Below are 27,047 nucleotides of genomic sequence, written 5' to 3' on the forward strand. Positions count from 1 at the left end.
CTTAAAGTGTCTGTCCCCTACTAACACATTTACTATTTATTTGAAAATTAGGCAAGTGCTTTGAAAAGCTTCAAAAAAGGAAACCATACATACACAAATAAGGTTGATTTATATGGGGTTGAGATGGCTATAAAAGATTAGGGTGACTATCCTGAAAATCTAAAATAACTTATATGCATATATGCATAACTCATGGACACAGACAGTAGTGTGGTGAAGGCCCGAGGGGGTGTGTGTTGGGAGGGGGGAGGTCAATAGGGAAAAAAGAGGGGACATATGTAATACTTTCTTTTTTTTCTTTATCAAGTTATTACATGTGTGTCCTTATCGCCCCATTGCCCCCCCCCCCACCTCTCCACTCATGTCCTCACCCCCTGTTGTCAATACTTTCAACAATAAAGATAATTTAAAAAAAAAATATTCTGTACTTGGATTACTTTTTAAGTATTTAAGTTTTAGCTCCAGTTTGGAGAAATCAACCTGAAAACTGATGCATTAGAGGTATATTTGCACAAGAAAGACAAAGGGGAAATTCAATCTGTGGAACCATATTCAAAGAAAAGATCTTTGAATCAGTCTAGAATGAATCTGATAACTTTATAGGAATCACTACCTATGGTATGACTGAGAATTTTTGACTGACATTAACCAGCAAACCACTGAAATAGTCTCATTTATTAGATAATGATTCTTACCAATTTGGCTTTGAGAGTTAAAGAAACTTCCAAGCCCTAAGAAGTCTTAATGTTGTTTCTTATTGATTAAAACAGAAGGAATTTTAAAAAGACAGAGCATGTGAGAGAAAAATGTAACTTACATGGTGTCACTTATCAAATATTTATTGCATTCAATAAATAGTATGTGTGCATCACTGTGAGAAACTATACACTATAGTATTAGTGAAAAGGTTCACTAGAGTCACATTAAGCAGCAAAAAGAAACCTTCACTGAGAACCAGGAAAAGACCCCACAATAAAGCATAAACACAACTACCTGGCTGTTTGTGGTAGGTGAGCTCTCTGCTTGTTAAGCAGAACCACCGTTTCTTGAAATTCTTTTTTCCAATCCGAGTTCTTCCCTGAGCTCTTTTATACATCTCACTGCCAAAACAACAGATGTAAACATTTAGTTACAAATATTAAAAGTTAATCCAAAAAACTGTCCTTTCATTTTAAATATTTATAACTATGCCATCCAGAATTAAAAATGCCAAATGAGTGATTCCCCCCCGCAAACTTTCAATAATACTACTTTAAGACTGAATAGTACTGTTACTTTTCCAAATAGTAATTCTAATTTACTTAATACCCACAATCTTACTATATTTGCAAAACAATTGTAGGACTGTATAGACAAGGAGTCATGCCCATCTGACAAAGTTTATAGGACAGTGGGTGACTTACCTGATGGATGTTACTTAGGCAGTTGTAGCACAGAAACCACACCCCCACCCCTATTTCCTCACTCCCAAACCCATACCCTTTGTACTTACTTAACGCCTATACTAAAATGTGACTTTAATGTCTAATTTCATTGAATTACCCTTCTTTCAGTTGCACAGGCTCACTCGTACCACTGGACTCTTTAGTTTCAGTAGATGAAATTTCATCCAAGAACTAAATGGCAAACAGGCAAATATTACTTTGTGATATGATACATCATAAATTCAGCTTATTTTAAATGTCATGGATAATACTGTAAAGTTCTTCAATATTAAGAAATATACATAATTGTAATTTATAAAGCAAAACACATATTTAATTATAGAGTAATTAATAAATGATAGGTATTCTAAAAAGGTTATTCTTAAGTTATTTAAAAACCAGAGTAAGCCCTAGCTAGTTTGGCTCAGTGGATAGAGCACTGGCCTATGGACTGAAGGGTCCCAGGTTCAATTCTGGTCAAGGGCTTGAACCTCAGTTGCAGGCTCCTTCCCAGCCTGGGCTCTGGTCAGGGCATGTGCAGGAGGCAACCAATCGATGTGTTTCTCTCACATCGATGTTTCTGTCTTTCCCTCTCTCTTCCACTCTCCCTAAAAATTAATGGAACAATATCCTCGGGTGAGAATTAAAAAAATAAAAAATAAAATAAATAAAAACCACAATATATTTTCCTGTAGTAAGAATTCAATCTACAATCTCTTAACTGCAATTCTGATATCTCTAAAGCTCTGAATACAAAGATTTTTTGTTTTACTTCTGATTTTAAACTCATTTGGGGGTATAACTTAACCTGAACTGGAGTAAGGCTATTTATAATCTGTATTTATCTACTTAGTGTAAATATTCATACTTTGTGCTATATAAACATTGATGTGGGGAGAAACCAAGATGGAGGCATAGGTAAACACCTGAAATTGCTGCCTTGCACAACCATTTCAAAAATACACTAAAAGACAAAACGGACATCATCCAGAACCACAGGAAGGCTGGCTGAGTGGAAATTCTACAACTAGAAAGAAAGAGAAAAGCACACTGAGACTCAGAGGAGGTGCGAAAGTAAACTGCAGAGGTATGGAGGCGTGGTAGAAAGGGCTGGCAACTGAGGACACGGTTGTCTTTTTCAATCAGGAGGGAGACACAAGCTCCCGACAGCCCTGAACTCCAGTTCCGGGCGAGTCTCTGGGGACTCAGACTCATACAGGGAGAAACTGGACTGTCTGGCATCGGGTGGAACTCGAGGGAGACTTTCTCTCAGAGGTGCTTGCAGCTATTACCGATTACCGAGGGACACTGAGACCTGAGGCCTCTTAGGGCAGGGCTGAGGATCAGCCATAGCTGTTTGCTCCGCCCTGTTGATTCCCTGAGACCCCACCCCACCCAAGCTGTGTGCAGAGGCTTTTGCATATGAATGGCCTGGCCCTTTGCAATCTAAAATTACCTAACAAACTGCAGCTGGGTCAAAGAGACCCAGAACATCCAACAGAAGGCCCAAGGCCCCACAGCAGCTTGCATTGCTTCACAGCTGGGCCTCATGTGGGCACCGCCAAATCCCAAACAAAGAAGAGGAATCTGCAGACCTCTCTGTTGCTCCTGCTGGGTAGCCTCAGGCAGAGGCTAAATTAGCACCTCCTTAGAGATCCAAGAGCCAGTGTACCCAGTGGTCCGAGTGGGACCATCCAGATTACAACTCCTCAGATCCATAAGGGACACACTCAGGGGGCAGACTCAGTGAGCACCAAAGCCCCACTGAAGCAAGTCTTGCCCCAGAAGGGTGTCTCCAGCACAGAAGTTCTCCCACTGTAGACAAAGCTGATTCTCACAGCCAACAGGCCTGGAGTCAATTCCTCCCAGTGATACCAATTACAATCAAGGCTTAACTACAACAAGACTGTGCACAAGGACCACAAAGGGGTGCACCAAGGGTGTCCAACTCAGGTAATTGGGGAGGCTGAGCCACTGGGCCCTAGAGGACACTTAGCACAGAAAGCCACTCTATCAACACAGGGAAGCAGCCAAAATGCAGAGACAAAGAAACAGGTCATAAAGGACAGAAATAGAGGAACGTAAACTACTGGATACAGAGTTCAAAACCACACTTCTAAGGTTTTTCAAGAATTTTCTAGAAACCGCTGATAAATTTAGTAAGACCCTCAAGAAGTCTAGTGAGACCCCTGAGGATATGAAAAAGGACCAACTAGAAATTAACCATACACTGACTGAAATAAAGAATATTATACAGAGATCCAACAGCAGACTAGAGGATCGCAAGAATCAACTCAAAGATTAGAAGTACAAAGAAGCAAAAAACACCCAACTGGAAAAACAAAAAGGAAAAAGAATCCAAAAATATGAAGATAGTGTAAGAAGCCTTTGGGACAACTTCAAGCAAACCAACATCCAAATTAGGGGGGTGCCAGAAGAAGAGAGAGAGCAAGATATTGAAAACCTATTTGGAGAAATAATGACAGAAAACTTCCCCTACCTGGTGAAAGACATAGACTTACAAGTCCAGGAAGCAAAGAGAACCCCAAACAAAAGGAATCCAAAGAGGACCACACCAAGACACATCATAATTAAAATGCCAAGAGCAAAAGACAAAGAGAGAATCTTAAAAGCAGCAAGAGAAAAACAGTTACCTACAAGGGAGTACCCATACGATTGTCAGCTGATTTCTCAACAGAAACTATGCAGGCCAGAAGGGAGTGGCAAGAAATATTCAAAGTGATGGATAGCAAGAATCTACAACCTAGATTACTTTACCCAGCAAAACTATCATTCAGAATTGAAGGTCAGAAAAAGAGCTTCACAGATAAGGAGTTCATCACCACCAAACCAGTATTATATGAAATGCTGAAAGGTATTCTTTAAGAAGAGGAAGAAGAAGAAAAAGGTAAAGATAAAAATGATGAACAACAAATACATATCTATCAACAAGTGAATCTAAAAATCAAGTGAATAAAAAATCTGATGAACAGAATAAAGTGGTGATTATAATAGAATCAGGGGCATAGAAAGGGAGTAGACTGACAATTCTCGGGGGGGAAAGGGGTGTGGAAAGAGACTGGACAAAAATCGTACTCCTATGGATGAGGACAATGGAGGTGGGGGGTAAGGGCAGAGGGTGGGGTGGGAACCGGGTGGAGGGGAGCTATGGGGGGAAAAAAGAGGAACAACTGTAATAATCTGAACAATAAAGATTAAAAAAAAAAAAGACAGTAATTAACTTGTCAAATTAATCCTTGAGCAACCCTCTAACTACCCATCAAGTGGCCTAAATATAATTTTGTGTTTATATATATCTTATGCATATATATGTATTTGTGTAATAACCCTATGTATGTATGTATGTATAAATATACCATCTAAAGACATGTAAAAAAAACACCAAACATTGATGTGTTTGATATCAATGGTGCAACCCCAGACCCCACTGGGGGTGAGGGTACTATATAAAATATAGCATATCCCATACACAAAAATAAACTCAAAATGGATAAAGGACTTAAACATAAGACAGGAAACCATAAAAAATATTAGAGGAATCCATAGGCAGCAAAATCTCAGACATATGCCGAAGCAATATCTTTACCGATATAGCGCCTAGGGCATTGGAAACTAAAGAGAAAATAAACAAATGGGACTACATCAAAATAAAAAGCTTCTGTACAGCAAAAGAAACCATCAACAAAACAACAAGAAAGCCCACTGCATGGGAGAACATATTTGCCAATGTTATCACTGATAAGGGTTTAATCTCCAACATTTACAGGGAACTCATACAACTTAACAAAAGAAAGATAAACAACCCAATCAAAAAATAGGCAATGGACCTACCATTAAGTAGATACTTTTCGAAAGAGGACATAAGGAAGGCCAAAAGACAAATGAAAACATGCTCAAAGTCACTAATCATGCGAGAGATGCAAATCAAAATGACATTCTGACATTTCCCAGAATGGCTATCATCAACAAATCAACAAATGACAAGTGCTGGTGAGGATTCGGAGAAAAAGGAACCCTTCTACACTGCTGGTGGGAATGCAGACTGGTGCAGCCACTGTGGAGAACAGTATGGAGTTTCCTCAAAAAACTAAGAATGGAACTCCCATTTGACCCAGTGATCCCACTTCTAGGAATATATCCCAAGAGACTAGAAACACCAACCAGAAAGGATATATGCACCCCTATGTTCATAGCAGCACAATTTATAACAGCTAAGATTTGGAAACAGCCTAAGTGCCCATCAGCAGATGAGTGGATTAAAAAACGGTGGTACATCTACACAGTGGAATACTACACTGCGGTAAAAAAGAAGGAATTCTTACCATTTGCAACAGCATGGATAGAACTGGAGAGCATTATGCTAAGTGAAATAAGCCAGTCAGAGAAAAATATCACATGATCTGACTCATTTATGGAATATAATGAACAACGTAATATAATGAACATATGATGAACAGAAACAGATCCTGAGACAGAGAAGCATCCATCAGACCGTCAAACCTCAGAGGGAAGGTAGGCGAGGGTGGGGGTAAGGGGGAGAGATCAACCAAAGGACTTGTATGCATGCATATAGGCCTAACCAATGGACACAGACACCAGGGGAGTGAGGGGATGATTGGGGGTGGGGGGGCGCAATGGGGGGATAAGTACACATATATAATCTTACTCAATAAAGAAAAAAAAAAAATAAAATAAAATATAGCATATAACTTTTAAAACTATGAAAACTGAATTCTGAAATACTTCTGGTCCCAATGATTTTAGATATAGGATTGTAAACCTATATTATCTCCAAACTATGGCTCTTCGGGCCAGATTTAACCTGCAGCCTGTATTTGTAAGGTCCATGAGTTAAGAATGTTTTTTATATTTTTAGAGAGTTGTAAAAACAAAGACGAAAATGAAGAATATGTGGCAGAGCCCTTTCGTGTCCAGCAAAGCCTAAAACACTCCTCTCCAGCTCTTTTCAGAGAAGAGTTTGTTGACTTCTATATATAATTGACTTTAGCCCTGACAGTACTTCACAGGAGTGACTGAAGTACAGCTGAGTTCTCTGGAATAAACTGAATCTAATCACAATTTATAAACTTCCTGTGAAAAATGTGGGAATGCGGTGGCTCAGGAAAATTTAAAGTACCCATCTCTAGCAATGGCAAGCCACCCAGTGAAGAGCATGCAGCTTTGTAAATATGCCACCTCGCCTTGTTAAGAGCTTCTTGGCATGTGGCTTTCATGGGAAGGCAAATCAGTAGTTCAAGAAATAATTCTTGTTCTTAGAGAGGAATCCTATTGTGTTCCATAAATGACCCATACGTTTAGTCCTTGCCTTTTCACTTCTTTTTTTTCTAAAAATATTTTTTTATTGATTTTTAGAGAGAGTGAAAGGGAGAGAAGGATGGAGGGAGGGGGGATAGGGAGAGAGAGAGCGAGAGCGAGAAAGTGAGAGAGAGCGTGCGCGCAAAACAGCGATTGGTTGCCTCCCACATGGTGTCCCGCCTGGGCTGGGGATTGAACCAGCAACCCAGGTACATGTTCTTGGCTGGGAATTGTACCTGAGACCCTTAGGGGCCAATGCTCTAACCACTGAACTACACCAACCAGTGCAGTCCTTACTTTTTCCTTTGTACTTTTCTATGTTGTCCCATTTAGAACTTAAAAAACAAATAAACAAAAACAAAGTACATTCCAATAAGGATGATATTGAGGCACCAGTGCTTAATGTAAATAGAATTTGTGGGAACAGCCATTTTCTCCTAAAACTGGCTGTGAATTACCTGCCAGAACCCAGATTCTTCAATGGGATGTTTACTTCTAGTTTGCTGGAAGGAAATCTTGGCAAGTGAAAGAATGAGGGCAGAGTTTCTCCTGCATTACACGTGTGTGGTGATATAGAAGGAGTATCTAAGGGAACTAAAGAAGTGACCTATCACATCTTTAGTTCTCACTGTGGACCACCCGCTAATGGAGAGTAACAGACTTATCTGAAGGTTTCATTTCTTAATTTTGCCTGAAGGCACTGATTTATTTGACAAATATTTACGATAATTATTACATTTATTTGTTATATACAAAGAAACTATGGGGTAAATACAGTTAGACAAAGTGAAAGAAAACAATAATTAAGATGGACTATAGGTTCCAGTGTGCTCAGGGCTATCCTTGTCTGTAACTGTGGTCCCAACATAGTCAAATAGGATTCCTTTTTTACTCTTGAAAGTATCCAGGTTTGGACATGAAATTATATGGTCATTTGTTTATAGACCTATCCAGGTTCACTTCCCTAAACACTGTGGGACTAGCATAGGATTCAGAGTTATAACCTATTTTCTGCTGAAGCAGTGGCCAACATCAGTAGTGAGAATAACACAAGAGAGAAGTTTGGGTTTATAAGCTTTTGCACTTTATAGCACTGCACATATTCAGACTTAGCTAGTGAATAATAAAGAAAACTCTTATATCAGGGCAAAATAGCCTATGCTAGCTTAGGAGCCTGGAACCAAATCTGGCAGGAGACAGGCTATGGTGATAGCCCATGAGAATGTGAGTGGGTGACTGAGGGCAGATAAAGAACAGACTAGACACCTGGCACCCTTACATACTTTCTCCACTGAACTTATAAACTCAACACATTCTGATTATACCAGGGAAAATAAAATCAGATGCTGCTATGGCCTAAGTCATAAAAAAATAGAAAAACAACTATAAAACAAAACAACAACAGTAGATCATAAACAAAAGTCTGCCTACACTGCCCACAAATGTTTAAACAATGTCCCATAAATAAAAGGGCAGCTTTTTCTCTGCCTACTCTTTTGAAAGACTTTCTCCTCAAAAGCCTTCAATGGTTGCTTAAAATAATTTTGAGTTATTTTACTATATTTTGCACTATAAAGTGCAAAAGCTTATAAACCCAAACTTCTCACTTGTATTATTCTCACTAGTGACGTTGGCCACTGCTTCAGGAGAAAATAGGTTATAACTCTGAATCCTATTGAGCTCGCACTATTCTAGATAAAAAGATTACAACAGGCTTTAATTTTTTAAATTATCATTTTCATTTACTGAGTCCCTGTATAAATTTTAAAAGTACAAAAAAAGTACAAACAGACTTCTACAAAATATACTCTTGGCAATCAGCTGTGAATCATGTTGCAGAAATTGAATGAAATCTTTAAAATTTGGCTTTGCTAATTTGAATTAACTAAGTTAAAACTGTGATAAATAAGATATAGTACTTTCTTCAAGGCAAGTTTAGATATATACTTCAAAACAATTTTTCTTAACAAATTTTTAGAGTATTATAGTAATGCTACATTTTGTTTAGAATGATTCAAAACTAAAGACTTGAGAAATTTTAGATCCTTTCAAAACATTTTCAGTTTCTAAGTATAACAATTTTTGTATATTGCTATCATAAGCCTATACTGTTTATAAAATATCCAGTAATTCATATATTTTTTACTACTATATATCAGGCACATACTAAGCCTTTACCCCTAAGACCAGAGGTTCTCAATCAGAGGCAATTTTTGTCTTTCAGGGTCATTCGGCTGTTTAAAGACATTTTTGGTTGTCAAATTAGAGGCATGTTACTGGTGTCTAATTGTGGAGGTCAGGGATGCTGCTAAACATCCTAAAATGTACAAGATAGCCCTTCACAATCTAGAATTACCTGTAGTAAATTGCCAATAGTGCTACTGTTGAAAAGCCCTAACTCCGGACACTTATAATTTGTGTTATTAAGACACTGGTAATAGTAGCTATTGCCAACACTCATTTAGTGTTTCCAAAGCTAAAAACCCCATAGTTTTGAGTGGGGGAGAAAGACAGGGGAGAGACAGCCTTGTTATAGTTGATGGATAGTTTTACATTATTTTTTTAAACTAAAGATTAACTCTTAGGAATATTATGAAATGTTATTTCCTCAATGCTCTATGATAAGAAATGTTAATATTTTCAGAGTAAAACAATCATACCTTTTTAACTGCTAGAATGTATCCTTCTTCTTGAAACATTTTAAAAAATTCACACATGAATGTCTCCTTGAAACTTGACTAAAGAAAAAAAAAACCCACAGGATTTATATAATATATATTAAGTAGAGAACTGAATACAGTGGACTATATTTTTAATAAAGCTGAGGATTAAGCCCTAAAAGGAGTCAATCATATATCTTAAGAGAGTTCTAGGGCTTGGAGCTGAAGATTGCCTCAATAGCGTTAGATGATTATGGTGCCCACGAATAAACAGGAGGCGCTAGCATCTATTTACCAGACCTGCTCCCCTTCCTAGATAGAATCTGTCTGTAACAGGTGACTAAGACACAGAATCTATCTAAAAGACAGCTACTGCATCTGTGCAATCTATGCATTTTGGTTTTGCTCTGCTTTTAATTTAGAAGGAAATGAGTTGAGAGAGAAGGGGGCACAGGGTAGAACTACATTTAGAAGTGTGAATACAAAGCAAGGATGCAAAGACTTACCTTGCTTTTGGACAAACTCCCCCAGCTTCCCAAAGTCTGAATGGTTTTTGAGATGAGAGTTAATGTTCTAATTGTCGGTGCATCCTAGAGAATGTAAAAAGACACAAAACTCCTGTTAAGTTTTAAAAAACCAGAATTTGTATAAAAAAATAGAACAGAGTGAATGGGCTACATTGCTCTACAAACAATGACTAAAAATGTTCATTCAAAGCAATGTAGTTAAAATCTAGCTAAGGATGGGCATAATTCATTGGACTAAGGAATAAAGAGACTAAAGAAGCCACATATAATTGACAATTCCTCCAAAAGGAATTATATTTATGATGTGTCACTTTTGAAAGCTATTATTCAATCAATATCATATATATGTTGTTTTGTATAGTATGGCAGCTTGAATTACCTAATAAATTGTATTCACTTTTGAAATGTCAATGGCATCTACTTTTTTCTACCTTATGACTTAAAATGGTAGTTCCCAATCCACTTCTAAACATATTCAATAATTTATATGGTTTATGCAATCAAGACTTTCCACCTGGAAGCAAAGACCTAAATTCAAATTAGGCAATGAGAAGTCACCTACTTCATATCGGATCTAAGCAGAGGGTAACTACTGGGTCCATTATCCAAGGTGGAAAGAGTGACCTACTGTGTCAATGTTAATGCAACCCATGTTTTAAAATTAGTGTTTTTTAGAAATTATTCATTCATGTGTGTATATACACACATGTGTACATGCCTGAGTGCCCATGTTTTAGCAGCAGGCCTAGCTCACTTTTCATATATTTCTTAGTAAAACTACACTCACCTATTTAGTCTTTAATCTTCTGCAATCTGATTTTCTTCTTCTCTTTTACTATACTAAAACTGGCTTCTCAAAATTCACAGAACTTCTAAATGTAAAATCCCATGACCTTTCATTGGTTTTCCTCCCCAACCACTCTACAAATTTCATCACTGGCCTTGACAATGTCATCACCCTAGGTTCCTGGGATCCTCACTGGCTCTCAATTTGTATAGTAGGAACTGTCTATACTTCTTACCTGGTGCTAATCAGGTGTTAGGTTTAGATTTATACATGTAGCTTTCGATTACATACCTTATATATTTTCCCTATTTCCCCAATTAGAATGAGAGCTTCTTAAAAAAAAAAGGGATAAGGTTATACTTAAAAGTAAACAATATATGCCAGTATGAAGCAGACCTTGTGGCATATGAAAAGCGATCTAAAATAACAAGAGTTTATGCTTAGAAGGACTTTATTGCAACATCTGTTACAGGAATATGCAAACTAAAGTCTGAATATATGGCAGGGTCACAAGCTCAGAGGTAGGAGCTCCATTTATGTCCAGAGCACTGCTGCGAAGCTTTTGCTTCCCGAGTTCAGTGACAGAGTCATAGACAGAACAGCATGTGGACAAAAGGACACTGGCCCTCTCACTGCTGCAGTTACTCACAGACCATTTGTTCTTTGACAAGAAAGGATATGTTGCTGCCAAAGCAGCATGGCCCATTCAGTTCTCAAAGTTAAATGAGTGGCCAATGTCAAGAGGAGGAGTGGCCCTCAGAGCCCAGTTTAACCCCCAAACCATGGGTCCTCTATACACTGTATCAGTCGGTGAGTTTCTTTCTTTTTTTTTTTAAATATATTTTTATTGATTTTTTACAGAGCGGAAGGGGAAGGGATAGAGAGTTAGAAACATCGATGAGAGAGAAACATCGGTCAGCTGCCTCCTGCACACTCTCCACTGGGGATGTGCCCGAAACCAAGGTACATGCCCTTGACCGGAATCGAACCTGGGACCTTTCAGTCTGCAGGCCGACGCTCTAGCCACTGAGCCAAACCAGTTAGGGCTCGGTGAGTTTCTTAAGGGCAGGGAGGTCTTTCTCATCATGGCCTCCCCAGTGCTGAGCGGTGTTTGACACAGTATAGGTGCTCCAACACCTGAATGCCTAAGAGGGGTAAGTAAGCTCACACACTGGGAAGACTGACTGAGTCAGAATTTGTTTAATTCCATTCAAACTGAGTGAGATCAAATAATATTTTATTAGTTGTTTGACCTTGGAGATATTACTGAATTGTGATTTGCTTCTTTGCAAATGGGGATGATAACAGAATTTACCTCACAGGGTTATTGGGAGGACTAAGTTAAAACATATAAAGTACCTAGAACAAAGCCTAGTACAAAGTAAGAACTAAATAAATTTTGGTTATTATTATTTGTTATACAAATCAGCAACAAAAGCAATTAGATAAGATTATAAAATATTTGGGACATAAAAGGTTAAAGAATCAGCAGAAATACACTGTATGAGAATGAAACACAAACAGGAAAAATAAGGAGTTTTAAAGTGTTAAGAAATGTAAATCTATGTGGCATAGACTCCTGTTTAAGTAATAAGTAGGACTTCACAACAAAAAGATTATATGCTTTAAAAGAGTTTTAAGTTTCATAAATAGCATCTCAGGTGAATAAAAAGCAAAAATATGGAGATACGAAACAAATTATGTTCCAATAAAAGTTTCTAAACCTTTTAGAAATGAGCCTCTTTTAACTTCTGTAAGATTTAAAAACATCTGCAAGGTTAAACTAAACATATAACTAATTTAAAAAATTACCCTTATATTTTGGAAATTTACAAATATACACAATAGCGTATGGAAAATGTAATGAATCTTCTTTGTATCCATCACCAAGCTTCAACAATTATCAATATTTTATTATTCTGTGTAATATGTTTTAACAGCAATAACAAAAAATAGAATTTTCAGCCTTCTCTAAAAGATTAAAATGGCCAAGAAAAATGTCCAGTGAATTTAATTATAAGAAAACATAGCTAAGTGAAAGTGGCCTATTTTACCTTTTCTTCATTTTAATAAAAATAAATAAAAATGGAATAAAGCTTTGAGAAGAACAACACTTACTGGATGGTGAGGTCGCAAATGAAAAGTATGAGGTGATACTACGGCTACAGCAAAGAAACGAAGAAATACAAAGCTGCTCACTGCAGAATACTGAACATGAGGGTCATCTGCAGGAAAAAAATGGTGAAATGTCATGCACAAAAACACTGAATTAAAAAACAAAGATGACAAAGTAAAAAATATTGAGAAAACATGTAAACTAAATAGGAGATCAATATAATTTGCCTAGTCAGGACTGAATTGATGAGATGATAGTGATGATTATGACTAAATTAAAAGAAAAAATCCTATGACTAAAAAAAAATCTAAAATCACTAATAAAATGAAAGGCAAAGCTGCTAGATTTTCAGAAATATTTTAATTTGGAAACACTTCTTTCCTCAATCTGCAAGAAGAGACTCCTGAAATTACAACAAAAATAAAAGTATCTAGCACTACCAAGTGACAATACTGAATCCCTGAAGACTTGGATAGGAGATTTTCAGTTTTAGGATATTTTAATTTTCCCCTCAGAAATCTTGATTATAATCAAAGACTATGCCATTAAAACAATTAGGCTAAAACCTTTACTTTTAAAAAACTATTCATATTCCATCAAAACCACAAATGAAATGGAGACAACTTGGGCTTTGATCATTAACCTACAGCTTTCATTTCAGACTGGAGCCTATACTTAACCCAACAATCAGACGGGAAAGAAGCAGGTGGGGAGAGCACAAATGTCTGGATTTGGTTTGAGTTCTAATTCTTGTAAGTCACTCAAAAGGCAGTCACGGACAAGTCATTTATTTGTAATTCTTCAATACTACCTGCTCCCCACTCATTGCTTCCCCATCTTCTTCCCAGAGTGATAAGGACAAATGAGAAACTATAAAAATTCTTGGTAATAAAAATATCACTACAGTAATCAACTGAGGATATGAAGACATTAATATTTAAGTCAACAACAAGTCAGTCAAGGAGATACTTTTGCTCTTATGAAAAATAAAAGATGTGTTTTAGATTATTTACATAAACAAGAATTAAACAGATAAAGCATATTTTAGGCCAAGATAACTAACTGGGTAGAGTTCTGTGCCTAGTGCACACTTTGGAATAGACCAGACCCAGGTTGAAGAACCTGCTTGCCCGCTGGCCACGTCATGAATCTTGTGTAAGTTACTTAAACTTCTCTAAACCTGTTTCATTATCTACCTAAGGGGAGCAATACCTGCCTCATGTGGTACTGTATAGATGAGAGTAGGAGATAATATAGGATAGCATGTGTCTGTTCAGTCACTAAGCATTCAATGTAGTTACCATGATCTAACTCACCAAAATATAATTTCAGTCAGCATTTCATCTTTCCATATGTTAGTGTCTCTGCTCCCCTTATTTTTGTTTCAAAGAGCAGATTTAGTATACTTATGTGAGGTTAAGTGTTTACGTCTTCACTATAATTAGTAAAGTCATCTAGATCTTAATTTATCTACATGCTAGTTGGACAATTCAGCCCCACCACCTTAGCACTGGGTAAATTTAGTGGAGGGTCAGATAACTGCACACATATCTACACATTCATACTTAAAAGAACGTGATATGCCTTAGCCGGTGTGGCTCAGTTGGTTGGCGTGTCTTCCCGTACACCGAAAGATTTCAGGTTCAATCTCCAGTCAGGGCACACACAGGAGGCAACTGATCAATGTTTCACTCTCAAATTGATGTCTCTGTCTGTCTCCCTCTCCATCTCTCTCTCCCTTCCTCTCTTTCTAAAATCAATAAAAATAACAAAATCTCTTCAGATGGTTATAGAAATAAACTTAAGGTTTCACACAGCTGGATAAGATTGATAATTTAAGTAGCTGCCTTATCTTCCCCCTCCTCCCTTTGCCCTACTATAGGAAGATCTGGAAAGACAGCTATAGCAAGTTTACTTACTTATCAGAGATGCATATAATTAGAATACTTCCAAGTATTGACAATCAGAGATAGTAACTCTTAATTTTATAAAATGTTTCTACTAAGCAAAGCCTTGACAATGCTACTGTGCAAAATTAAAACACGCCAGTTACTGACATATGTACCTCAAAATTCTATGTATATTACAACAGAGATGTTTTTAATGTCTAAAACCATTTCTGTAAAAATTTATCACCCCCAAAACCTATAATTCTCAAGCTGTCAGATCTAGTCATTTTTATGGAACTAAAAATTCTCACTATCTGAATGTATGCAAGTAGAAAAGGGAGTTAGTACAAATAACAAAGGTGTTTTTGTTTATTATATTTAACAATCTCATAAGCACCTGGTATAAAGGTTTATTTATATAATGTTATAGTTCTAAATTTTGCCTTTCTTAAAAAGAATGCTGATTTTGATTTGTATAAAGTTGTCATTATATTAAAATAAAACATAATATATGTTTTGAGATTGTAAGAAAATTAAATCATATGTTTCATTAAAAAGCAGGAACTATTTTGGAAAACTAAAGACTGTACCTATAAACCATTTCACATAAACCAAATACACAGTAAATCTACAGAAAATCAAATACTGGAAAAGAAAGGGCATGATGTAGTAACACAGGCACTTACTAGGAAATCTTTGCGCAGCCATTTGCCGTAGAGAGTAGAAGACATCACACATCACAGTGGGGCAGCTCATACTTGACTTTATAATTGTACTGAATAACTTGTCTACATAGTAGCGCAGATTTTCCTATAGGTTTTAAAAAGGTAAACATGAAGATTTTGACTTTTACACATCTTCAACAGCCTTCATGGAAAAAATGCAATGAAAACAAGCTCAATTAGGCAGTCACTATCTAGTATTCCAGAGCTCTGCTTCCCTTCTCTAAACTCATTCAGTGAAAGGACAATTTACATCTTGACCTCAGTTACTGATAATATATCAGATGTGGACATAGGTAGACATAAGTAAATGTATGGACTAAACCACACAAGAAGCAACAGAGAGTATAATGATCCCGGGGAAATTAGGAAAACAACTCAGATATCCAGGCACACAGACATTGTGGCACTGTTATCGATTGCAATGAAAACTTGTGACTCTTCCCAGAGGCAACTTTAAGTGTTGACTGACCAAGTCATTGTGCTACTTAGTTTGATCAGTTTGAACCTAAAGGACCGACCAGGATGAGGCTGAAACTAGATGTAGCCTTATTCCACTACTATTACTAGAGCCAAAAAGAGACAATCAAGAACAAATATAAAGTGAAACTTGATGAGGAGATAACAACATTCTAAAAACTAGACACAGGAAATGCTGCTAATGGCATAGGCATTATGTAAAGAATAAAAAGCACTATTTCCCTCCATATAACGTTTCTACAACATAAACGGGAGATAGGTATACTTTTAAGGCCAATTTTAACGGACTTATAAAAATAACAAGGACTTACCTTATTATTTTCTACATTATCTCCCTCTTTCAATCTAATAGGATCAATTTCACAAGATTTTGACGATTCACATATCTGAAGAATAGAATAATGTTTCATTTAATGCTTTTTAAAATATTTGGCAAAATGAAAATACTTTTCAGATAATACAAATTAATTGTAAAAATTAAAATAAAGTTTAAAACTCCCATCCAGAGATAATATACACAATATTCCTGAAGAACTATATAGAAAAAATTTTCATATATTTGAAACTTTAGCTAAACAGAAATCCAATAACAAAAAACTATGTAGATTATACTACAATGTGTCCTTTGAGTAAAATTCCACTGATGAAACAGTAAATAACTTATTTTAATTCTAAAGTGCTCAGCCTTATTCTTTCAGTAATACATGAATGGATATATCATTCCCACCAATAGATCACTAAATTAAACAGGTGCTATAAGGCCACACAAACTATTGTTATCCGAGTATGTATATTCATTCCGTACCTCATCTAGAATAGGTTTTAATGTTACTTTCAGGTAGTGCCCTCCCACTATTTTCATCATCTCATCTAGACATCGGGTAGCCAAGGAATTTCCTCTAAAAATTGTGTTTGCATCTCTGAAATACAAGTAGAAATAAGGTGAAAACAAGTGTACTAAACAATGGCTGTCAAATCAATAATATGAGATATCTGACTTGCTCATATATACAATCTTAGTAATTTTTACCATCCATTTAAAAGCTTGTTGCCATTAGGATTTTCAAACTTATAAAAACTATTTAATGAAAATATAAGAAAACAATTTTTTAAAAAAAGCATCAGATGGAGGAACTCGGTTGGTTGAATGTTCTGTGCACTGAAAGGTTGCCGGTTTGATCCCCAGTCGGGGTGGGGTACAGAGGGTAACAGATCAATGCTTCTCTCTCACATTGATAATTCTCTCTCTCTCTCTCTCTCTCTCTCTCTCTCTCTCTCTCTCTCTCTCTCCCCTTCTCTCCCGCCCCCCTCTTTTTCTAAGGATATCCTCAGATAAGAATTAAAAAAAAAACAAAAAGCAAACCATATTTGTGTTTACAACAACAGTGTAAGACTGTGACAGGCACAGGAGGCCACCAGATTGTTGTTTTTATAATGCCACACCTGTGCACATAAGGGTGATACAAATGGACAAGGAAAAAGAAACTTCTGACCTGGTATTTTATTTGCAGCATGTGAATCATTATAAGAAGCAAAGACTAGAAACAGGAAATTTTGACACTGCGTTAAAAAAAACACCAAAAAACACCTATCATTAATTGTTAATTTTACTGTTGGTGGATACTGTTTGTTAATATAAAGAATTCCCTTTTATTAATGCTAAGCAGTTCTTTTTAGACTATGATACAGTAAAGCTGGTCAATACAAAAGGAGAAAGATTACAGAAACAGTTTGACAAACTAAAGTTTAAATTCAATAGCAAATAATTAACATTTAATATAACTCTTACTGTGTATCCTTCAAGTCTAATTCAGCCACTGCAGTGGCAAAAGGAACAAGTTTATCATGGTGCAGCAACAGTCGTACAAGGGGCAAAACAGCATCATTTTTATCTCGACATATTTCACCCAAAATGTAAGCAGCTGAGGCAGATATTGGCTGGAATATAGAAAGGTAGAAAACAGCACAAAATCAAGGAAATGTAACTAAATATTCAATCACTAGCCTGTAAAAGTAATTCAAATATGTTCATCCATATATATATAAAAGCCTAAGTGACCGTTACAGCCGGGATGACCGGGTGCTATGATGCACACTGATCACCAGGGGGCAGACGCTCAACACAGGAGCTGCCCCTGGTCAGTGCGCTCCCACAGTGGGAGCGCCACTCAGCCAGAAGCTGGGCTCACGGCTGGTGAGTGCAGAGGCAGTGGCGGGAGAGGCAGCTTCTCCCGCCTCCGCAGCAGTGATAAGGAGCAGCAAACCAAGTGGTGGTAAGGAGTGAGCAGGCGGGTGGTAAGGAACAAGAAGGCAGGCGGTTAGGAGCAAGAAAGCAGGCAGTTAGGAGTGAGGAGTCCTGGATTGCAAGAGGAATGTCTGACTGCTGGATGTCCAACTGCAGCGATCAGGCCTAAACTGGCAGTCGGACAGTCCTCGAGGGGTCCTGGATTGCCAGAGGGTGCAGGCCAGGCTGAAGGGTCCCTCCCCCGCCCCCATACAGGAATTTCGTGCACCGGACCACGAGTTAACTATAAGAGATAAATTTAGAACACATATTGGAATCACGATACTGTCATTCAGACGAACTAAATATACATATATGTGTATAGGGATGGGCAAAAGTAGGTTGAGGGTAATTAATAAAGTGGGTTTACAATAATTAATAAATTAATAATACAAGAATAAACTCTGTGTTTCTTGTACTCACATCTGTTAAACCACTTTTCCCCATCCCTGTGTATATGTGTATGTGTGTGTGTGTGTGTATGTATGTGTATATATATATTTTTATTGTCTTAACTAGAGGCCCAGTGCACAAAAATTTGTGCACTCGGGGGGGTCCCTCAGCCTGGCCTATGCCCTCTGGGACCCCTCGGAGGATGTCCATCTGCTGGCTTAGGCCCGCTCCCTGGGGGATCAGGCCCAAGCTGGCAGTCAGACATCCCTCTGGCAGCCCGGCAGCCCTCGGGGGATGTCCACTTACCAGCAGGGAGCAGACCTAAGCTGCAGTCGGACATCCTTAGTACTGCTGAGGAGGTGGGAGAGGCTCCCGCCACCACCGCTGAGCTGGCAGCAATCAGCCTGGCTTGTGGCTGAGCATAGCTCCCCATGTGGGAGCGCACTGACCACCAGGGGACAGCTCCTGCATTGAGCATCTGCCCTCTGGTGGTCAGTGTGTGTCATAGTGACCACTCATTCCCAGTCGTTTTGCTGTTAGGGTCAATTTGCATATTACCCTTTTATTATATAGGATAGAGGCCTGGTGCACGGGTAGGGGCTGGCTGGTTTGCCCTGAAGGGTGTTCCGGATCAGGGTGGGGGTTCTGCTGGGGTGCCTGGCCAGCCTGGGTGAGGGGTTAATGGGTGTTTGCAGGCTGGTCATACCCCTTTCAGGGTGGTGGTCCCAATTGGGGTGCCTGGCCAGCCTGGGTGAGGGGCTGATGGCTGTTTGCAGGCTGGTCATACCCCCTCAGGGTGGGGGTCCCCACTGGGATGCCTGGCCAGCCTGGGTGAGGGTCTGATGGCTGTCTGCAGGCTGGTCAAGCCCCCCCTCCCCAGTGGGGACCCTCACCCCATGGAGGTTTGGCCAGCCTGGGTGAGGGGCTGATGGCTGTTTGCAGGCTGGTCACACCCCCTCAGGGTGGGGATCCCCACTGGGGTGCCTGGCCAGTCTGGGTGAGGGGCTGAGGGCCGTTTTCAGGCTGGCCAAGCCCCCCAGCGACGGAAGCTCCCAGCCTCTCCTTTTTTTCTTTTTATTCTGGGATTTATTTACCTTCTATAATTGAAACTTTGTTGCCTTGAGTGGAGCTTAGAGCCGGCCGCGGCAGGCGGGAAGCTTGGCTTCCTCCATCACTGGAGCAACCAAGCCTCCTGCTTGCTCCTGCTCCGTGGCTGCCAGCCTCCATCTTGGTTGGGTTAATTTGCATATAGTCGCTCTGATTGGCTGGTGGGTATGGCTTAAGGCATAGCAAAGGTACGGTCAATTTGCATGTCTTTTATTAGTGTAGATAAGCTTTGACACTGAAATCTTTTCCTCCTCATTTACATAACTACTATAGCTTTTTAGTATTAAATCATACACTTCAAATTTTTAAAGTACCTGAACATCTGGTGATTTTAGCAGCAAAGTTTTCAAAGGACCATAGTACTCTGAAGGAAGCACATAATCTTCTGTATAACATATATTCAATCGAAGAGACCCCAGGTCATCAGTTTTAGATGACTTGTTTCCATTGTCTCTTGGTTGTAGCAAGTACCTAAAATAAAAATACAGTCAATTCCATGTGACGGTAATGAGCTGAGCATCCAAGTTGGTGAGGTACAAAAACAGCTAAGCTATAAAAAATTAAACCAAAAGTCATTTTAATATTTAAGGTGAGGACAATTCATAAGTAGCAGACTATTAATTTTCAGAGGCTTAATATTGGTTATATATTGAACTAGAAAGCTATCAATAGATTTTTATACAAAAACAAAAAACATAGATAATACAAAAATTAAGCTAAGAGTTTGATAAGCTTGCGGGTTTAGGAAAATTTTTTTAAATTCAATTATTATCAAAATTATTATTTTTTTACCAACTAAATTTAAGAAAGATGCATTTAGTTGAAATAGACACACTACACAAAAAGGCATACATGATCTTGCTATAAATTCTTTTTTAAAAATTTATCTTTATTGTTAAAAGTATTACAGACGTCCCTTTGGTAGTTTGTTTATTTATTTTCCCATTGACTCTCTTCACCCTGCCCCTGCCTCTTGCAGGCTTGTTGGAAATTCTTTATGCAAAAATTTGAACTTATTTTTTAAAGAAAATTAGTTTTTAAAAGTTTATAAATAGATTTTTATTTTATTAGAGTAACCATGTAACTACTGAAAATGTTTATTTGTAAAAATCAGATTTATGTGATTTTTTTTTCAGTTAAAAGGCAAAAGAAATAAAAAGTAAAAATAGAGACAGCTTAAGTATCCATGGAAAGAAAAATGTTTAGAAATCAAGACACTTGTAGGACCAAAACCTGAAATCTAAGGTACTTTCAAAATATTTTATTGTCCTATCTATTCCTTGAAAAAAAAATCATTTTTTAATGAGCAGAGAGCACTTCAATTTTCTTTTAAATAATATTTTATAGGCAAAGGCCACTCAAATCTTTGATGACAGCTTAAAACAGTATTTTTTAGTTTTAAACATATTCAAAAACATGTATGCCGAAGTACAAATTTATTATAGTACAATAGAGGCCCGGTGCACGAATCTGTGCACGGGTGGGGTCCCTTGGCCTGGCCCTGGAGATCGAGGTCTATGGGGGGCCGGCTGGTAGGGAGGAGAGACCCCAGGAGGTTGGCCGGCTGGCCGGGGGGAGGGGCCGCAGGAGGTTGGCCTGCCGGGGGGAGAGGCTGTGGGAAGTTGGCTGTGGGAGTGCACTGGCCACCAGGGGGCAGCTCCTGCATTGAGCATCTGTCCCCTGGTGGTCAGTGCACATCACAGTGACTGGATGACCAGTTGTTTTGGTTGTTCAGTCATTAACAGTCGCTTAGGCTTTTATATATATAGACTAGTGGCCCAGTGCATGAAATTCATGCATGGGCAGTGGGGGTGGGGGGGAGGGTGTCCCCTCAGCCTGGCCTGCACCCTCTCCAATCTGGGATCCCTTGGGGGATGTCCAATTGCTGGTTTAGGCCTGATCCCACAGTCAGACATTCTTCTCACAATCCCTGACCGCTGGCTACTAACTGTTCGCCTGCCTGCCTGCCTGCCTGCTCCTAACCACTTCTGCCTGCCAGCCTGATTGCCCCTAAATGCTCCCCTGCTAGCTTGATCGCCCCTAACCACCTCGGCCCCGCACCCAGGACCCAGGATTCCCTTCTCCAGCCGGCCGCAGGCACCCGGGACCTGGGCTTCCCTCCCTCTGGCTGGCCACAGGCACCCAGGATCTGGGCTGGCTCCGCCTGGGCCAGCTGCAGCTGCAGGGGACGGTGGGCAGGTAGCTTTCCTTGGGCCGCAGCCGCAGGCGCCTGGGACCGTAGGGTGGGTGGCTTCTCTGTCTCCCAGGCCACAGCCAGCCACAGGTGCTGGTGCCCAGGACCTCCAGCAAGCAGCTTTGCCCAGGGCCCAGCTTTGTCAGGAAGGACGTGCAGATGGTCATCCAGAAGACGTCCGGCCTAATTAGCATATTACCCTTTTATTAGTATAGATCATGGTGTGCTTTTTTCTCACCATATTAACCAAAGTAACTGTTGCTTATGTATTAAAGTTCTATTCCTGCTAAGTCTAGAAGCAGCTTCAGAATCCTTCTCACCATTCATCTTAAGTCTGATGCTTAGTTGATCAGAATTAATACGAGGTGAAGCCTCTTACTGCAGATGTATCCCAGAATGTATGGCATCCTCTCTGCTTTATGATCCAGCTAATAATACATTGCCTCAATCATGTTGATTGAGGTCATTTTCCCCCTTTCAGTTTCTAGTAGTAGATTACCATCTACTGCCTAGGAAGCAAAATTTACTTTCTCCATGTAGATCGCAAAATAAGGTATTTTTCTCATCAATAAAATGTCATTCTTTCAGCATGAGTAGAGTAATTTTGTCAGCAACATATTGAGGTAGTAACAGTTTGTAACAAATTGAGTGAATTATTGTTTCAGGTACTGTGCTGTGTCATACACAGATCTCGTTTTATCTTTGCAACAACTCTATACTATCTTTGCAACAACTCTATACAGTAGGTAGTATAATTACACAGATGGGAACACTGGGGTATAGAGAGATCAGGTAACTTGACCAGTAAAACCTGAAAGTGGCTGAGTCTTGTTTCAAATCCATGAGCCATGCCCTTTAACCATTATACTCCACTCAGTATTGTGCTGGAGCCTGCTTTTACTGGCTAACAAATTTTCAGGAATTTTGAAAGCTGGTTGTTAAACATGGTCATTATTAAAAATTAAATTATATAATCTTAAAAGTGAATAAATTACATTAAAGCCAAAGGTAATACATACTCTAAATTCATCACTCCTCAATTATTTACTATACTTTACTTTTCTGACTCCTGACATTATATCTTTTGGGTCATTCCAGTGGAATATAATAGTGTATTACTGCACGTTTCTCCTCAGCTCTGCATTTAGTGGCATCACATTAGCAGCCGAAATCAGCCATAGATAGAGAATTTATGCCAAAGAAATTGGCCGATACTATAAATCAGGGTTTTGTTTTCTTTGAGAGCCAGTTGTTAAACATTTACCAGCACAACACTGGCCACATTGGTGGCGGTGGTCTTGTCAGAATGTGTTATATTATGCAGATGAAAACCTATTTAAACAGACTTGATATAGATATTTTCAAAGATGGAAGAATTGTCCCTGTCAACTATTTTAGTTGATTCGTATCTTCACTGATTATCGTCACTGCAAAGTTTCAGTCCCCACGTGGATTGATGGATATATGTCTTGCCCTGTCCCTGTCCCCTCCCTTTCTAGCCTTTGTTACCTTAAGGACTCTAGTTTTCCATTTCTATGTTCAAGTACCAACATTACCTGCTTAAAAATGTAAGCTTTTAACATTGCTCTCTCTGTTCCCTATCCTTCAGATGAAAAGTGGAGTTGGGTCGGGGCAGCAGAGAGAAGGGGGATATTGGAGTAATGACTGCAGTGGGAGAAGAGGGAACCTATCTCCCGGGCCGCAGGCGCTGGTGTCTGGGACTATGGGCAACCGGCTAATCTAGCTGGCTGCAGCCTGGGACCCCGGGGCAGGTGGCTTCTCCATTTCCCAGCCACAGCCAGCCACAGCCAGCCACAGCCAGTCACAGCCAGCCACAGGCACTGGCGCCCGGGACCACCGGGCAGGCGACTTTTCCAGCTGGCTGCAGCCTGGGACCTTAAGGCGGGCGGCTTCTCCGTCTCCCAGCCGCAGCCAGCAGCAGGCACTGGCGCCTGGGACCACGGGGCGGGCGGCTTCTCTGGCTGGCTGCAGCCCAGGACTATGAGGCAGGCAGCTTCTCCGTCTTCTAGGCTGCAGCCAGCAGCAGATGCTGGCGCCTGGGAACGCTGGCGGGCAGCTTTGCCTGGTGGCTTTGTCAGGAAGGACGTCTGGATGGTCATCCAGAAGACGTCTGGTCTAATTAGCATATTACTCTTTTATTAGTATAGATTAGTTAAGAGCACAAACTCTGGGGTCAGAGAGTTTGGTTCAAATCCCAAACTCTGTGACCTTGAGCAAACTGTTTAATCTCTCTGTGCTTGTTTTCTTATCTGTTGTTAAATAAATGGATAATAATAGTGTCTAGATGATTTAATCCTTACAACAACTCTAAAGAAGTTACATAAGTAAAGCACTTAGAATAATGCCTGGTACACAGTAAACACTATGTAAATGTTATTTGTATACATATAACTGTTACCACTTAAATATATAAATAACTACAGATAAATGCAGTTAGTTATATTATCTTTATAAATGTGATTTATTATTTTAAAACTTTGTTACAAAAGGCTCAATTTAAATCACCTGAAGGATACCTCGTAAATTAAGAAATTTTGTATAAACTAGAGCTAAAGGGAAAACCCTTAAGATTTATTAAATAGAGGCTATCTGGCATGCCTAAGGACTAGGGCTAAAAAAAAAAAAAAAAAAAAAAGAAAGAAAGATCTGAAATACATTTTTCCTAGTTTTTGAATAAAGTTTTTAAGTTTAAAAGAATAAGAAACAGGAAATAAAGATAAATTATTACATGAAAGTGTCAGTGAGTTGTTTTACACATATTTTTTTTCATTCACAACTAGAGAGGCATAAAAGTAATCCTTATGCTCTCAGGAGTTGGTAGTTTTGTCAGCCCCTTAATAGAATTACTAGTAAATATCAGCATTTGGAAAGTTTAACCATAAGGTCTGTGTAATTGAAATTGAGGTCAGCAGGCAAAAACTATAATTATTCATTCATAATGCTATATAAGCTAGAAAATAACTGCTCGAAGGCAGCTCAATTAATATTTGAATATTTCTGATTCCATAAAGATAACCCTTATCAATGGATTTTTACTAAAATAGGAGATTAAAGATTAGGTGCTCAAACTCGCAAAGTAGGAAACCAACTCATCTCAAATTAAATATTAATCTACTTTCAAGTATGTATAAGTACATATTTATTGTATGTTGAAAAAAACCCCCAACCATTTGTTTCACTATTTGAATCTTACTTTCAAAATTAAAAATTATAACATGAAAATATATATCTATTTTCTTTTCTTAATGTACACTTTTAAATCATTTGGGTGCAAATTGTTGTACCAACCTGTATAATTATACAATAGTTTTACACACATTAAGTTCTCTGACATTGAGGTAACTGGTGAAATGTGATTAAACTACATCCTTTTTATTTATAATACAAGGCCCCACTGTGTGTGTGTGTGTGTGTGTGTGTGTGTGTGTGTGTGTGTATTGATTTCAGAGAGGAAGGAAGGGGAAGAGAGAGATAGAAACGTCAATGATGAGAGAGAATCACTGATCGGCTGTCCCCTGCACACCTCCTACTGGGGATTGAGCCCGCAACCTGGGCATGTGCCCTTGACCAGAATCGAACCCGGGACCCTTCAGTCCACAGGCCAGCGCTCTATCCACTGAGCCAAACCAGCTAGGGCCAGAGTCTTAACCATGGTCAGAGAGACACCAAATACTTACTGAGATTCTACTAAATTGATAAGTGAAAAAAGCAAGGTACAGAATATGTCCCTTTGTGTAAAGAAAGGGAAAGAAGAATATATGTGTATTTGCCTGTATATACATAAAATATTTTCAAAACTCAAAAACAGTGGCTGCCTCAGAAGAAAGAAACTGTTTAGCTGGAGGACAAAAGCAGGTGACATTCGACTTTTTGAACTGTGAACCATGTAAGTATATTACTTATTCAAAAAGTCAAATACAATTCTAGTACCTACATAGGTTCAAGTTAAAGTTAACTAATATCAACACTAACAAGCTAATCTTAACATTTCATAGAAGTTTCAGAACAAAGAACACACATAATTACCATGGAACTGAAGAGCCAAGAAAGGAATGGGAAATGACTGAATCATGTTTAATTTGAGGATAAAATCAAATTGGAACCATCAAAAATCAGTTTTCATTTACATCTCTCGGATGATTACCGACTTTGGGCATGTTTTCATATGTCTCTTGGCTTTCTGAATGTCCTCTTTTGAAAGGTGTCTATTTAGATCCTTTGCCCATTTTTTGATTGGATTGTTTATCTTCCTTTTGTTGAGTTGTATGAGTTCCCTATAAATGTTGGAGATTAAACCCTTATCAGTGATAACATTGGCAAATATGTTCTCCCATGTAGTGGGCTTTCTTGTTGTTTTGTTGATGGTTTCTTTCGCTGTGCAGAAACTTTTTATTTTGATGTAGTCCCATTTGTTTATTTTCTCTTTAGTTTCCAATGCCCTAGGATCTGTATTGGTGAAGAAATTGCTTTGGCATACGTCTGAGATTTTGTTGCCTTTGGATTCTTCTAGTATTTTTATGGTTTCCCGTCGTATATTTAAGCCCTTTATCCATTTTGAGTTTATTTTTGTGTACGGTGTAAAACAACAATGAGGTACCATCTCACACCTGTCAGAATGGCTATCATCAGCAAATCAACAAACGACAAGTGCTAGAGAGGATGTGGAGAAAAAGGAACACTTGTGCACTGCTGGTGGGAATGCAGACTGGTGCAGCCACTATGGAAGACAGTATGGAGTTTCCTCAAAAAACTAAAAATGGAACTCCCATTTGACCCTGTGATCCCACTTCTAGGAATATATCCCAAGAAACCAGAAACACCAATCAGAAAGGATATATGCACCCCTATGTTCACAGCAGCACAATTCACCATAGCTAAGATCTGGAAACAGCCTAAGTGCCCATCTGTAGATGAATGGATTAGAAAACTGTGGTACATCTACACAATGGAATACTATGCTGCTGTAAAAAAGAAGGAACTCTTACCATTTGCAACAGCATGGATGGAACTGGAGAGCATTATGCTAAGTGAAATAAGCCAGTCAATGAAGGAAAAATACCACATGATCTCACTCATTTATGGATAATAAAGACTATTATAAACTTA

General features: G+C 38.7%; 1 protein-coding gene across 4 annotated transcripts in view; it reads right to left on the bottom strand.

Moving 5' to 3' along the window:
* The window catches only part of RASA2 (RAS p21 protein activator 2), a 129,866-nt gene that overhangs the window by 14,638 nt on the left and 88,181 nt on the right, over positions 1 to 27,047 (bottom strand). For 2 of the 4 annotated variants that reach the window (XM_036332369.1, XM_036332365.1), the window contains exons 10-19: positions 20,041 to 20,197; positions 17,732 to 17,880; positions 16,748 to 16,862; positions 16,254 to 16,328; positions 15,427 to 15,550; positions 12,854 to 12,960; positions 9,928 to 10,011; positions 9,422 to 9,499; positions 1,543 to 1,616; positions 991 to 1,100 (exon numbers count right to left, since the gene is read on the bottom strand). In XM_036332369.1, coding sequence (XP_036188262.1) covers positions 991 to 1,100; positions 1,543 to 1,616; positions 9,422 to 9,499; positions 9,928 to 10,011; positions 12,854 to 12,960; positions 15,427 to 15,550; positions 16,254 to 16,328; positions 16,748 to 16,862; positions 17,732 to 17,880; positions 20,041 to 20,197 — 1,073 coding nt within the window. The remainder of the gene's footprint in view (positions 1 to 990; positions 1,101 to 1,542; positions 1,617 to 9,421; positions 9,500 to 9,927; positions 10,012 to 12,853; positions 12,961 to 15,426; positions 15,551 to 16,253; positions 16,329 to 16,747; positions 16,863 to 17,731; positions 17,881 to 20,040; positions 20,198 to 27,047) is intronic. The other 2 variants (XM_036332366.1, XM_036332368.1) reach the window with 2 other exon arrangements.

The sequence above is a fragment of the Myotis myotis genome, unplaced genomic scaffold (genome assembly GCF_014108235.1).
Source record: "Myotis myotis isolate mMyoMyo1 unplaced genomic scaffold, mMyoMyo1.p scaffold_m19_p_13, whole genome shotgun sequence".
NCBI classification, from domain to species: domain Eukaryota; kingdom Metazoa; phylum Chordata; class Mammalia; order Chiroptera; family Vespertilionidae; genus Myotis; species Myotis myotis.